The sequence below is a fragment of the Primulina tabacum genome, chromosome 15 (genome assembly GCF_025594145.1).
Source record: "Primulina tabacum isolate GXHZ01 chromosome 15, ASM2559414v2, whole genome shotgun sequence".
Classification (NCBI taxonomy): domain Eukaryota; kingdom Viridiplantae; phylum Streptophyta; class Magnoliopsida; order Lamiales; family Gesneriaceae; genus Primulina; species Primulina tabacum.
The window spans coordinates 30679156-30694458 of NC_134564.1; the positions used below are offsets into that span (position 1 = coordinate 30679156).

Here is a 15303-nt window from a genome sequence, read left to right on the forward strand (position 1 = left end):
TTAACACCCCAATATGGATGGCCTAAGACATGAAAATTTTTTTTTTAAAAAAAAAACAGGGATGAATAAGAAGAAAATCAATTTATACTTGAGAGTTCACATGCCACATATACATTATATTAATACATCTATTCTCCTATATTTATTTTAACATTAACACTCATTATTTATAGGTCCCGCTGTACACTCATTCATCTTATTTTATTTAAAAGTAAATAAATTCAATTTTAAATTATTTACAAATTTTAAAATATTATTATTTTATATATTAAATAATATACATATATAATATATATATATAAATACATATAATTAACGTAGACCACTCTTTCACTTTCAAATTCAAAAAAAAAAAGAAAAAAGAAAATGAAGCTACGTGTAATTTGAATGCCCACGTCATGTTGCACAAGTGGGTGAGTGATGAACTCACGTTGATATTAATACCTCATTGGTGTTCAAACCAATTGCCTAAATGGTTACGGAAAAACCCATAATTTTATTTGTTTTTAGACAAAAACAACCCTAAAATTCAACAATTTCATTGTGACATCATTGTCTTCTCGCACAATGCAGAACAGGACAACATGACTCCTTTACACTTACAAAGGAAAAACAAATGAGAATCAGAATTTGACAAAGCTCTACAAGTCATTTCCAGTTAATGCTGAACAAATTGAAAAAAAAAACGATCAGATAGAAATTATCTTTGCGACTAGACGATTTAAACTACGACCATTCACAACCAACAGTATGTGCATACGTAGATATCATTCACATCTATGTACTGATTTTTAAGCAGAACATGAGAAATTAGACCATCTCCTCAAGACGGCTATCCATAATAATGGACACCGAATCAAGGAATGCAGCTTCACTATAGCCTGGGATAACAGAGTCCCAAGCTTCTTGGATGATCTGCTCGATGATGGATTCTTTCCTCACCGTTTCTCTGCACATCATGCTTCCTATAGCAAATGGAGTAAGGCCTTTCTCCATGCCTTTCTTCAGAAGCATGGTTGATATGCGTAGTACGCGAGCACATTCAAGAGGCAACTCCCAACCATAGAATTTGAGCAAAGCGATGTCGTTTTCTGCATCCATTGAGCGTATGTACTCTAGGGTCTCAGCGTTGAAAGGCTGGCGAGCTTGGGGCCAGTACAGCCAGTCAAATGTGCAATCTTCAAACTAAAAGGACAGGAAGAACCATAACGGTTGGAAAGTGAGATTATATTGGACAAAGCTGGAAGACTCTCACTTAATAACTAGTATCTTTTAACATACACTGATTACCATATATATCAAAATGAAAGATATTTATGGCTCTATGATGTGCAAGAATTATTTGACCTGGTAGATATTCATGAGGAATTCTTGACAAATATATCTAGCGATTCAAAAGTTATGCCAGAGATATACACCTATTGGCACACCGGAACAGTGAGAGGTGCGGGTGGGGGACTGAGCGAGAGATGGTACCATATTTCATATTCTCGCAAATGTATCATCTGGACCTCTAAAATATTTCTAACAGAAAATAACTGTGGTCATTGCAAAATATTTTGTGTTTTCCATCATGCACAAGCATGGTTTATGGATATTGCAAGCAGCATAGTCATATGAGCAAAGTAGATCCTAGATGAATAAAGTTTATTTCCTTAACCATAAATTTCAGTTATAACAAGCATGCACCAAAGCTATCGAGTTGGTAAACTAAGTTTCAATAGGAAATTTACAGGTTATGGGGCAGGACAGTTTTGGTACTAGATGAGATTGCACACAAAAAGAGAGAGCAACATACAAATTTTATGCAACATGTTAAAATGGTTAACTGAGAACAAACAAGAATGAAAAACTAGATACAGAACTTACACAATACGGCAAGCAGTAGCCGTGATCAATTGGGATTAGCACAGTTTGGCCATCTTCACCTTTACTCACCAATATATTTCCAGCATGCCTGTCTGCATTGGCCATCCTCATATCCAACACTGCAATCTTGTGCACCTCCTGAACTGGAAAGGCGCTGGGCCCCATATCCTCACAACTTCCATTATTCTCCATGAACATTTGCAAGGACCCAGTCTTAACAGACACCCCATCTGGATGATTAAAACCACTGTGAAGGCACCTTACATAAACAGTTAGAGGAACTCCGGCAAAGCCCCTAGCTTCTCCAGTAAACGAGCGCCGGCCGCTCATCGGATGATCGAGTAAGTAGACAGCACACTCCCGGATCGCACCTTCTCCAACTCTGGTTCCTTTCTTCAACCCTTCACCATCTTCTGACAGAGGAAGCCCACGAGGATTATTCACAGCCATAGGCTCCTCATCAATTGGCTTAAAAACTGATAAATATTTAGTACCCGAAGGATCCAACATAAAGTATGCTCCTCCAGTTCCTTCTGATGACCTAATTGGACATTTTCCACTATCCAGACCATTCATGGTACGATTTATCAAATCACTAATCTCAGGAGAAAGCTGGATCTTTGGGTTAACAATAACAGGCTCCAGTACTCTCTCCCTAACAGGGGTTTTGGTTGGAACATAAAGATTGTGGTCATGCTTTGAATCAATCCCACACTTTCTCTCATTCACCTGTGGTGCAACAATGGACAGCTCAAAGTTCTTTCCCACCGGAGTAGCCCTAATTTTAGCTGACTTCCGGACAAGCAAATAAATCACAGCATCAGAATTATACTTACAGAGATCGTTTATCAGCGTCTGGTCCTCAATCAACTCGTCGTTAAGCAAGAAATCTTGATCCTCGACATGTTCAAAATTTCTTTTCTTTGCTATCTGACGCTTAACATAAGCAACATCTCGGTTTTTCTCAACATGAAAAGTGAATTCTTTTCCACAACACGTCCTCACATTAATGACCTGGAGGTCAGACAGGCGTAGTACCAAATGCAGAATATTTCCATTGCTCACGCCATAATCCCGCATAAGGGAATTGCTCCGTGCCAATTCCCGACCTCGACAAACCAATTTTTGGTTCCTCGTGAATATCCCTTTACAATTTTGAATCCGAAGCTTCAGTGATTCAATGGAATCCGACTCCAGGACCCGCATTGGAACCATCGAGCCCGACATAGCAACGTAGATCAAAATAGATTCCAGACTAGGTTCAGGGGATTGAGGCGGCGAGAAAATCATATTATCCTCGCGAACCGGGATAATGGAAACTAATCCAGCCGAAGACATATTGGCACCCCCAAAAACTCAAATCCGAAACCCTAAAATACTAAATCGGACCCCGGAAAAACAAATTTTCACCGAATTTTCACATGCGTGATATTCATCATCATTCACAGACCTGAATTAAACATAAAAAACACGATAAAGAACAAGGAATTCCCAGATCTACGTTTCGAGAATTAAATGAAAATCCTAACGAGCTAAAGAATGGATTGATTGCGCGACTTACCAGAGAGCACGGACCGATGAAAAACGGCGCCCTCGGCTGAGGAGACAATGGAGGAAGAATTGAAATTGGTAGTGGGAGCAATTAAATTGCAAAATAAGGAGATTCACGAGTTTTGAATAGGTGGAAGACAGAAGGAAAACGAATGATTCTTTGGAAGCTATTTTTTTGCAATGGAGGTTTGATTGGTTGGTTGGAGAAGGAGAATGCTAACGCGGTTTTGGTGTAATAATAAATTATTAACGACTTTGACTCCTAGTTAACGCCGTTACACAAACGGGCTAGATCGCTATTGACTCTAGAGTAGGTTTTTTGTGAGACGATCTCACGAATTTTTATCTGTGAGACGGGTCAATCTTATCGATATTCACAATAAAAAGTAACACTCTTAGCATAAAAGTAATATTTTTCATGGATGAATAAGATATCTGTATCACAAAATATGATCTGTGAGACCGTCTCACACAAGTTTTTGTCTAGACTTTAACACTATTTATGAGAAAAGTAAAGCAGATTCTGAAAGACCTATTTTATGAAATGGGTCCACTCGATTATATTTAAAATAAAAATAATATATTGTGATTTAAGATAATATTTGTCCTTTATGCAAGCTCATCCTAATCAGCATCATTCTATGTATCAACTCCTTGATCATACGAATGTCATAACTACTTCTAATTAGACCCTAGCACCATCTCATATTTTGTAGGTATCATTGTCTTACTGATAGTTCCTACGAGAACCAATCGATTATGATTAGCGTAAACTAATGTCTATTCATCACATATTGATATATCGAGGTTAGTATATGGATTCAATAACCATGTAAATTATATTGAGCATTCATAGTGACATCGCATGTGCAACTAGGAAATCTCATTTTCCTACTTATCTTACTATGACCAAAGATTTCATGTACTATTGACTCATCATATCGCATATGATATACACGTCCGCAGACAAGCAACGAATATCCTACTACAATGCACTTTCCTATATGTTGTGTAACTATACACAATTTGACCACTTGATGACCCTTGTGATATCAATAAATGAGATAAAACATAATACTAATATTTAGAGCTTCAATGTTGTTTCAGATCATAAGGATTAATGGTTATACGACCATAGCCCTGAACTTCTCCATTAAAAAATGGTAACCACTTGAAAAATTCGAGCTAGGGTAGTTCGATGAACTCATCTTATGAGCATTTGTATGATTGAACATCTATATATCATATCAATAAAACTTGGTCGTTAGCATCACAGATGCTAGTCTCGAGCTCGAGTGACATTTATACTCCTTTTAAGCACTCCAATCGACTATGAATATTTGTAGAATATACTGTAATTAAAGATGTGTTTCATGACACCCATCAAATGTATAATCTCATACTTTATATACTTTAGTATATTAAAGATTTTTATCTTTGCAACTTTTATGGCTAAACAAATAAAGTTTTTTGTTAAAAGAATGTAAATTATATTAAAATGAAGATAGTTTTTACAAAAAGTTAACAAAAGCCCTTGTTCAAAAATAAGCATATGTAAAAATTCATAGGAGTGTCTATAATATTATATTAATTAATGAAAAATATTACTAATTAAATTTAATAGAAAAAAGTCACCCTTGGCTATGGATAGTGATTAAGGGAGGGCATAAACCCGAAAAACCCGACCGAACTGAATAATTCGGTTTAAATTGTTCGGTTTTATCGGTTTTTCGTTCAGTTATGGTTTTAAAATTTATGAAATTCGGTTTTTCGATTCGATTTTCGGTTTTAATCCTCCAAAAAATCGAATAACCGAACTGGCCATATTATTGTTAAATATAAGGTTTTTATGTATAATGAGTCATATTATTGTTAAGTATAATACTTTTTATGTATAATAGGCCTATTAAGATTTAGGAACTCAGTATTATTAACCCTCAATTTTCAATCCGATTGTTTTCTCTTCTTTCTCTTTCACTCACCAGTCGATGTTTTCTTTTCTTTTATGTATATATTTTTTAAATTTTTTCGTAAGATGGTTGGTGTTCCAATATATATATATATATATATATATATATTGTTGGAAACTAAATTCTGGAGTTTGACAAACTGATCAACCAACTGAAAATACGAACCAACTGAACTCAGCAACTGGACTTAATAACTGAAATCGACTGTCTGATCAGTTGGAAACCGATCAGTTAATACATCCAGCCGAATGCCTTAAAGTTAAGTATATCTCAACCGAAGATGTCTCGGGAAAGAACTTTCAACCGACAAAGAGACATAACAGATTACAACTGAATATGAAACGCCGCACCACAACCAAGACTACCTAGAACAACGCATTCCGGCTAAAGCAATTAAGACGCCGCAAACAAAGTCCAAAGAATAACGAAGTGGAAATCAACGGATACATAGATTCAAATTTATCTCAAGTTACCGTTGGAAAAGAAGCATATAAATATGACAGAAGAGCAGCTAAAAACAACAACGAAGTGAATAGTATTCAAAAAGCTTGCTGTCACTCTGTCAAAATCTCAGCTCACCTCTTACTTGATTTATTCATAGCAGTTAAGGCTACAATTTGAGCTTACAAGCAAGTTGTAATAATCATTGAAATTCGATAGTGCTAAGATCAGTTAAGCACTGAGAACATTCTATTATACTAAGAGTTTCAGTTTTTGGCAGTGTTAAGTCCAAGCTGAAGTGGGTCAGTACAATTCTTATATTTGATCAAAGTCTTTTAGTGAATATCCTATCCTTGTGATAGAAGGGGTGACGTAGGAGTAATTGAAATCTCCGAACATCCAGAAACAATCCTTGCGCATTTATTTTTGTATTCTATCTTTCAGTCAGTTACCTTCCGCAACTGATTCAGTTTAACTGATTGATATTGATCAATAAAATTCTGAGAATCAGTTTGTCACCAAACTGAACTCAAAATTTGAAAAGATCAATTTTAATTGTGAGTGTTTATTCAACCCCCCATTCTAAACACTTTTGATACGTTAACCGATCCTAACAAGTGGCATCAGAGCGGGTGAATCTTGTTCTTGAATACTTTTGATATATAAACTTGCTAGCATGACTTCATTCAACATAATTCCTATGTTCTCCAGAGAAGAATTCGATGATTGGAAAATTAGAATGCAAGCTCATTTAGCAGCACAAGATGATGACATATGGTATGTCATAACTGATGGACCCATGAAGATTCTAAAAGCAAATACAACAATTGCCATCACAGAAGGGGCACCACAAAGAATAGAAAAGCCCAGAGATGAATGGACAACTGAAGACAAAAGAAAAGCAAATCTTGACAATGTGGCTAAAGACATTCTGTACAAAACGCTGGACAAAGTAACTTTCAGCAAAATAAAGATGTGTAAAACAGCCAAAAAAATTTGGGAAAAGCTGATCCAGCTGTGTGAAGGAAATGATCAAACCAAAGAAAATAAAATTTCTGTTGTTGTGCAAAATTTTGATAACATCAAAATGAAAGCAGGAGAATCGATGCACGAGTATGATGAAAGAGTAAGTAGTATCATCAATGAGCTAAATGCACTTGAAAAAGTGTATACCAACAAAGAAATTGCACTAAAGGTAATGAGAGGTCTTCCCAAAGAATGGGATGTCAAGACCATGGAAATGAGGGAGTCCAAAGATCTGAACCAAATCGAACTCCATGATCTATTTGCTGATTTAAAAGCCTATGAATTTGAGCTGCAGACCAGAGAAGGAAAACCATCTACTTCTGCAGCCACAACTGCTCTAGCCGCTGTCAGAACTGAACAAATCAGTTCAGTTGAAAAATCTGCTGATCAGTTGAGTAACGATGCTATGTCATTGTTCATCAAAAAATTTGGAAGGTTCATGAGAAAAAATCAAGGGAACTTCCAGAAACCATATCAAAGAAACAACGCCAAGGATAAATCAAATGCATGCTACAACTGTGGCAAATCAGGCCACTTTATTGCTGATTGTCCTAAACCTAAGAAGGATGTTCAAGGCTCAACTGATAGAAGAAAGAAATCATATGAACACAAAAGAAGACCCAAAAAAGATAAAAAGTTCTTCAGAAAGAAACATGAAGTACTCTTAGCTGAAGAAAACAAATCAAAATGGGCAGAAACTGACAGTGAAGATTCGGAACCATAAAACTCATGCAGTTCTAGTGATGATAAGGAAGTAAAGTGCTTGATGGCTAATGATGCAGCAGAAGAGTCATCTAGCCAACAGGTATTTGATTTTAGTTCAACTGATTTTACACGAGAAGAACTCATTTTCACATTACATGACATGGTAGATGAGTATCAGAAACTTGCATCATCATTTGAAAAACTCAAAGCAAAGCAAACTGATCCCACAGACAATAAAACCAAAACTGATGAATCAGTTGAAGGGTTGAGTCTAAAAAGAGAAATTGCTGAGCTAAAAGCAGAAAGAAATAAAAATTAGTCATTAATACAGAAGTTGATGCTTGAGAACACAAAACAGACTGAACTTATTCAGTCGTGGAACAAATCATCTATCGCATTGACTGATATACAGAACTCCCATAAATCAGTAACTGATAAAACTGGTTTGAGGTTCTGTAACCAAGATGAAATGTCAACCAATGATACTCAACCAAAACTGAATATGAGCAAAGGAAAATATATTCACTTTGTCAAATCAGTTATGGTACAAGAACAATCAGAGCCAAGTAAACTGGTTGAAAAGCCAATTGAAAGTATGAACAAGGGCAAAAGATATGGTATTGGTTATAGTCCAAAAGTTGTAACTGATTCATGTAGTCAGTCACCAAAAAGCTTTTACAAAAACTATTCGAATGGCTATTCCAATTACTATAACTGCAAGCCAGTTCAGAAGAGATATAGACTGAACAATCAGTTGAATAAAGCTAAAACTCATATTGTATCATCCATACACTACACAAGCACACAAAAGCCGAGAAAATCCATTTGGAATACAGCTACTAGAAAGTCTGTTAGTCTAATTCAGGTATGGGTTCCTAAGGGACTAATCAGTTCAGGACCCAAATAGATATGGATACCAAATTATATTATGTGTGTGACTGCAGGTAACAGGTACAAACAAGAACTCAATATGGTATTTGGACAGTGGATGCTCGCGACATATGACAGAAGATGCAAGTGTGCTATCTCAACTGATCAAATACAGTGGTCCAAATATCAGTTTCAGGGACAATTCCAAAGGTAGAACTGTGGGTAAGGGTAAGCTTATCCATGGTAATTTTACTTTTAAAGATGTTCTACTAGTAGAAAACCTGAAGTATAACTTGATCAGTATCAGTCAATTATGCGACAATGGATTTTCAGTACATTTTGACAAAAACCCATGCTCAGTTAAAACTTCAACTGATGAAATCATACTAACTGGCAAACGTTGTGGAAACACATATAAAGTCAGTTGGAATGATCAAACTAATGCACCAGTTTGTTTTATTGCTTCCAAATCATCTAAAAACTGGTTGTGGCACAAGAGACTAAGTCACCTAAATTTTAAATCCACTGCCTATCTGAGTAAACATGAACTTGTAACTGGTTTGCCCAAAATAAAATTTTCAAAAGAAAAACTTTGCTCAGCATGTCAGTTTGGAAAACAAGTAAAATCGTCTTTTAAAAACAATGGCTGTAAATCTTCATCCCGATGCTTAGAACTATTGCACATGGATCTCTTTGGTCCTATACCAGTCATGAGTTTAGGGGGAATGAAATACACATTGGTGATTGTTGATGATTTTTCAAGATTTACTTGGGTTATCTTTCTCAAATCAAAAGACCAAACTGCTGCACAACTGATCAAGCTTTTCAAAAGACTTTTAAATGAAAAATCAGTTGGAATTGATCGAATCAGATCAGATCGAGGAACTGAATTTATCAATCAAACTCTTTCAAATTTTCTAGAAAATGCTGGAATCAAGCATGAGCTCTCAGCAGCTAGAACTCCTCAGCAAAATGGTGTAGCTGAGAGAAGAAATCGGACCCTTAAAGAAGCTGCTAGAACAATGCTTGCTGATTCTGGTATTTCTCAAAGGTTTTGGGCAGAGGCAGTAAACACTGCGTGTTATACTCAGAACAGATCAATGATTAATAAGAATCATATGAAAACACCATATAAGATCTGGCATGGAAGAAAAGTATAATCACTTATTTCAAAATATTCGGGTGCAGATGTTTTATCCTTGATAATGGTAAAAATTATTTAAAAGCATTTGATGCTAAATCTGCAGAGGGAATAATTCTTGGATACTCATCAGTTAGTATAGCTTACAGAGTCTTTTACAAGAAAACCCTAAATGTTGAAGAATCTGCTCATGTTGACTTCGATGAAACTGAACTAACTAATAAGCCAACTGATCAAGTTGAGCTAGTTGATCGACTGACAGATATCAGTTTGGAGGATGATAATGAAGAAGACAATCATATTCATGAAAACACTCTTCAAACACCCGAACCAGAAGTGTCAGATCAATCAACTGAACCAGAAGCCATTCCTAATGATCAGTTGATAGAGCAAACTGATGATATTCAGTTACCAGCTGAAGAAATTGCTGATACAACAAATACTGAGTACAGATGGAGAAAATCACACCCACCTGAATTGGTAATAGGAAATCCATCTGATCCAGTACGAACTCGCAATCAAATGTTAAATCTATTTATCTATTCACCTTTTGTTTCACAAATAGAACCAAAGAAAACTGATGAAGCTCTTGCTGATCCTAACTGGGTAAATGCAATGTAAGAAGAGCTAAATCAGTTTACTCATAACAATGTCTGGAACTTAGTTCCAAGACCAATTTCAAAAACTGTCATAGGTACAAAATGGGTTTTCAGGAACAAACTGAACGAAGATGGTTCGGTTGGACGCAACAAAGCAAGATTAGTAGCACAAGGATACAGACAAGAAGAAGGAATTGACTATGATAAGACATATGCTCCAGTTGCAAGACTGGAAGCAATCAGAATGTTTCTTGCCTATGCATCATACAAGAATTTCAAGGTCTTTCAGATGGACGTAAAAAGTGCATTCCTAAATGGCCAATTGCAAGAGGAAGTATATGTTGAACAACCCCCAGGTTTTGTAAATCACATCTTTCCTGATCATGTATATCATTTGAACAAAGCATTATATGGTCTTAAACAAGCTCCCAGAGCTTGGTACGAAACTCTTTCAAAATTTCTAACTGATCATGATTTTTCTGTTGGATCAGTTGATAAGACCTTGTTCAAATTTACTAAGAATAATCACATTTTATTAGTTCAAATTTATGTTGATGATATCATATTTGGGTCAACTAACCCCAAATTATGCGAGAAATTTGCTAAGTTGATGCAGGAAAAGTTCGAAATGAGCATGATGGGTGAACTGACATTCTTCCTTGGACTGCAAGCGAAGCAACTGGAAACTGGCATATTCATCAATCAGACTAAATATACAAAGGAGCTGCTGAAGAAATTTGGCATGGAATCATGTTCAGCTGCAAATAATCCTAAGCAATCACATTTCTCAGCTGCCAAAAGAATTTTGAGATATCTTAAGGGCACACAAAATGTTGGGTTATGGTATTCTAAAGACTCTACTTTCAATTTAGTTGGATATTCAGATGCAGATTATGCAGGATGTAAGCTTGATCGAAAATGTACAAGTGGATCTTGTCAGTTTCTAGGAGACAGACTGATCTCTTGGTTCAGCAAGAAGCAGACATCTATAGCTACCTCAACAACTGAAGCAGAATACCTTGCTGCTGGTAGTTGCTGTGCACAACTGATCTGGATCCAGCAACAACTGAAAGATTATGGAGTAATTACAAATAATTCGCCCATATTTTGTGACAACACGAGTACAATTGCCATCACTTATAATCCAGTTCTCCACTCAAGGACAAAGCATATAGATGTCAGACACCGCTTCATCAGAGATCATGCTTTGAAGAAGGACATTAGACTGTAGTATATATCAACTGAACAAAAAGCAGCCGACATCTTTACCAAACCATTACCCGAGACTAAGTTTTCTTACTTTCGCAATATTCTTGGTTTAATTGATTTGTCTTAAAATTATTACTAATGTTGCTTTCACTAATAGAATTATCTGCAGAAAATAAGAACACAACAATTTGAAAATAATAATTCATTAAGAATACCACCGTTCCCAGTTTACAGCAGAAATCATAGAACCAACTGTATCTAGCCATTCCCTAACCCAATCATTCATCTCATAAATTCGAATTCTAGAAAATGCCCTAGTTTTAGAAATCTTATCAACCACATGCCACTCCTTCCATAACATCGCCTCCAACAAACATTTGTCCTCAATCAAATCTGTAACATGCCTAACTTCAAAACGTTCAAGATACTTTCTTGCTGTTGCTTCCTGAGCAAAAGTAGGAATCGCACCACTTCTACTCACTCTCTGCAACTCATGAATCTTAAACCATGTTGACATCACCTTTTTGAAAACATATTCCTCCATCCTTCTCTTCATCTCTTCTAAACGTGGATTCGATTGTTCAGTAACATGAATGTGTGTACTGCTGCATGCATCAGAGTCACTTGAATCCGACATTTTGAACTGTTGTTGTCTCACATTCTATCATCTTATTTATAGACAGATAAAATTTGAATGATAAAGAAACTGAAGAAACTCTAGTCAACCGAAGCGTTTTTCTCATTTACCGAGGCCTCTTAACTATCAGTTGGTCATTGTCAACTGATATCAGTCTACCATTTACAACTCAACAATTAACTGATTTCAATTCTTAATCAACTTATATCAGTTAGTCTTTCATCAGTTCATTTGTTTATGATCATAATTTATTATTTGCAGGAAAAAGAAAAACAAAGATAAGCCAAAATAAATACTTCATTCAACAATAAATATTTGTCTGAATTACATTTTCATATTTTTCATCTATATCATCTATCCACATTCTCAACCAAACAGATAGAGCTGAGGAAGATGTTTTGCAAAAGCTGTGAGAAGAAGCTATGGGATTAAGGAGCTCCAGTTCCTTTTGAAGCATCAGCTGATAGATATGACCTTCCTTGAAGACGTCCACCCACACAGCTATGTTCAAGTGCTCCCGCACTTCTCTCAACTCTGCCATCAGCTTGGGAGTAGTAGCCTCTCCAGAATTATACAGGAACTCTAGCTCCTGTAACCTTTCCCAGTAGGGAAGACTCTTATAGAAGACTTCGTCTTCTATGGCAGTCTTCCTAGCTTCCAGAGAAAATGGCGAAGCACTCGAGCTACTCGTATCTGCCATTCTTTAGTTTTGAATATTTTTCACCAATATAACTGAAACTAACCGTGTTATGTCTATTTATAGCAGAATATCAAGGAAGCTGAAGAGTCGTCAACATTTCAGCAGACCGATAATCTTTCTAATCTTTGAATTTATTCGCTTTAATTATCTTATGCACTAATTAAGGGGGAATAATGGTTTTGAGAGGTTAACTGAGAAGACAAATGTTAGTAAATTCTCAAACTGAAAGGATACAGTCTTTCAACTGATCTTTCAGTTGGGAATTTCACTAATCTTCTCATATAAGTTAACTGATTAAAACGAATTATATTCCAAATCAAGTAACGTGACTGTCTACTATCTAATGATGAATCCTATTTTGAAAACGTGGAAGCATTTGAACCATTTAAATTGTACACACGCTTATAGCACACGTACACACATTTTTACTCAAATTTTTAATGGACTGACACGTGTCCCGAATTTAAACAGTCACGAACAACTGTACTAAGCCCGCTTCAATTCAGTTTTTCTTCTTATGCGTACAATCAGTTTCTAAGAGAATACTAATTCCAGAGCTCTCGTTTACAAATTGCAGATCATTTTATCTATCAAAATGGCGAATCAAATTCCCGCTTACATGCTGAATGCAATGGCTATCAACTTTGGATCAATTCTATCTTTTGGCGACACTAATGTCAAGAACGTTTTTCAAAAACTCGAAACTGCTGGGTTAAGGACATTCTTGGGACAATCATCACAAGAGATCTACCCCAAAGAACTTCAGGAAATCTACTCTAACGGTACGATCAATTCTGATGGAAACATCGCTTTTACTATCAATGGTCAGCTGCTGACCATTTCCGAAGATTCCTTTGGAGAAATCTTTTCTTTACCATCTGATGGACTAGCACACTTATCTAATGTTAAGGCATCTGACATTGAAAAGATGCGAACCTCACTTTCTGCTGAAGGACGGAAAATCAATGTTTTCGACCCAAAGAAGGAACTGAAGCACGAAGTTCAGTTACTTGCTGATATAGTCGCCAAAGGGATTTTGGCGAAAGCTGGATCTTTTGCTGCACTTACTTTGGAAAAATTTCAAGCTATTTCTATCATTATGGCTGAACATAAATTCAACTGGAAGCATCTTATATTCAATATTTTAAAGAATATGTTTCTATCATCCAAACAGTCCAAAGGTTTTGCAGTGCAACTGAGCTATCTGCTGAAAGTGAAGGGGTTAGTGGCAGATAATACAGAAAAATCATCAAAATTCAAAGTCTTTAATGCGAAGAATACTATGCCACTCAAGACAAAATTGGACATCTCTCCTGATCAGTTTGTAAAGATAAAACAGGAGATTGGGATTCAACAGGCTGCTCCTAAATCAGTAAAAAAGGCCAAGACATTGGCTCAACTGAAGTCAGCAAAAAGAAAATTAATTGTGGAAGAATCCGATTCAGAGAAAACTCCTTCCCCAAAGATCACCGAGAAACCGAGAACCCAGAGGATTAAACCAATAACTACAGAGGAATCTATTCCTACTGACAAGCCAACATCTTCAGATGCTCAGCAGCCAATTGAAGCAGTCCCTCTGAAGATCATCCCACCAGAAAAATCAATTGGTGCAAAGAAAGAAACAGTTAGAATCAAAGCCCCTCTGATTAATATTACTCGTCCCACTCCTCTGGCACCTGCCCGACCCAAGGGCATTAGTATTATAGAATGGGTGGATACTACACGAACTGGTCTGGAAATTCCACACATCCTCAGTTCTGACAAAGGCAAGGGAAAATTGACTGAAGAACCAAGGCCATCCAATTCCATTCAAACCCACATTGACCTTGTTTGGGACGAAGTTAATGATTTTGCAGCATCAAAACTTCAACTCTATGATGCTTGGACAGCTTATCGTACACAGATTTTTGCCAAGCAACTAAGAAAGAAATCTCAACTGAACAAATTCATCAAACTGGAAGCTTCTGTCCTCAAGATAGTCAAAGCTGCCATTGCCCAAGCTATGAGAGAAAAACATATTTGTTTGATCAGATGAGAGCAAAGAATTTAACACAAATTATTGACAAACTGAAGGCTAACTACGTTCCAACAAATCCTACTGCCTATGCTGATCATGCGGTGATCACTCAGCTAGACACCGATCTGATGGGATTGCTATCTCAGATAAAGTTTTGGGAAATGGATAAAGAGTTAGTCCTTCATAAAGGAGATTCAGACGATGATGAAAAGGAAATAGTTGAAGAACCTCCCTCAAAGCAGAAAGAGTCATCCTCAGAACAGGCTATTATTCCAACTGAAGAGCCAGTTCACGATGTGTCTCAATCACCAACTGGTGAACATCAAATGTACACTGAAGCAGAATTATCTTTCGCAAACATTGATGAAATTATTCAGATAGTGGTGCAAGAATCCCAATTGAGTGAACCCATTTCTGATAATGTTGATCATCCCGTTGATCAAATCAATCCAGAGGTGCCTATCTCTTCAGAAGCACCAGTTCAGCCAGATCCTTCTGCTGAACAGACTGTTCCAACTGATGTGCAAATTGATCCCCAAGATCATCCTCTAGAGACACCAATTTTGAC

General features: G+C 36.5%; 1 protein-coding gene across 2 annotated transcripts; it reads right to left on the reverse strand.

Moving 5' to 3' along the window:
- Positions 1–521: 521 nt before the first annotated feature.
- Positions 522–3659, reverse strand: LOC142526546 (phosphatidylinositol 4-kinase gamma 4-like). 2 transcript variants are annotated; one of them, XM_075631018.1, is made up of 3 exons: positions 3431–3659; positions 1870–3319; positions 522–1185 (listed from the first exon to the last, which is right to left on the reverse strand). In XM_075631018.1, exons 2-3 carry the CDS (start codon positions 3205–3207, stop codon positions 811–813), a joined length of 1713 nt encoding a protein of 570 aa, XP_075487133.1. In that variant the 5' UTR covers positions 3208–3319; positions 3431–3659; the 3' UTR covers positions 522–810. The 2 variants fall into 2 exon arrangements, with proteins under 2 accessions (XP_075487133.1, XP_075487134.1); XM_075631019.1 differs by lacking the exon at positions 3431–3659 and having other exon boundaries at positions 1870–3424.
- Positions 3660–15303: the final 11644 nt, after the last annotated feature.

Coding starts and splice junctions, on each gene's coding strand:
- LOC142526546 (XM_075631018.1), bottom strand. CDS start 3,207: ATGTCTTCGGCTGGATTAGTTTCCATTATCCCGGTTCGCGAGGATAAT. Junction 1,186..1,869: donor GCTACTGCTTGCCGTATTGT/GTAAGTTCTGTA, acceptor CTGTCCTTTTAG/TTTGAAGATTGCACATTTGA.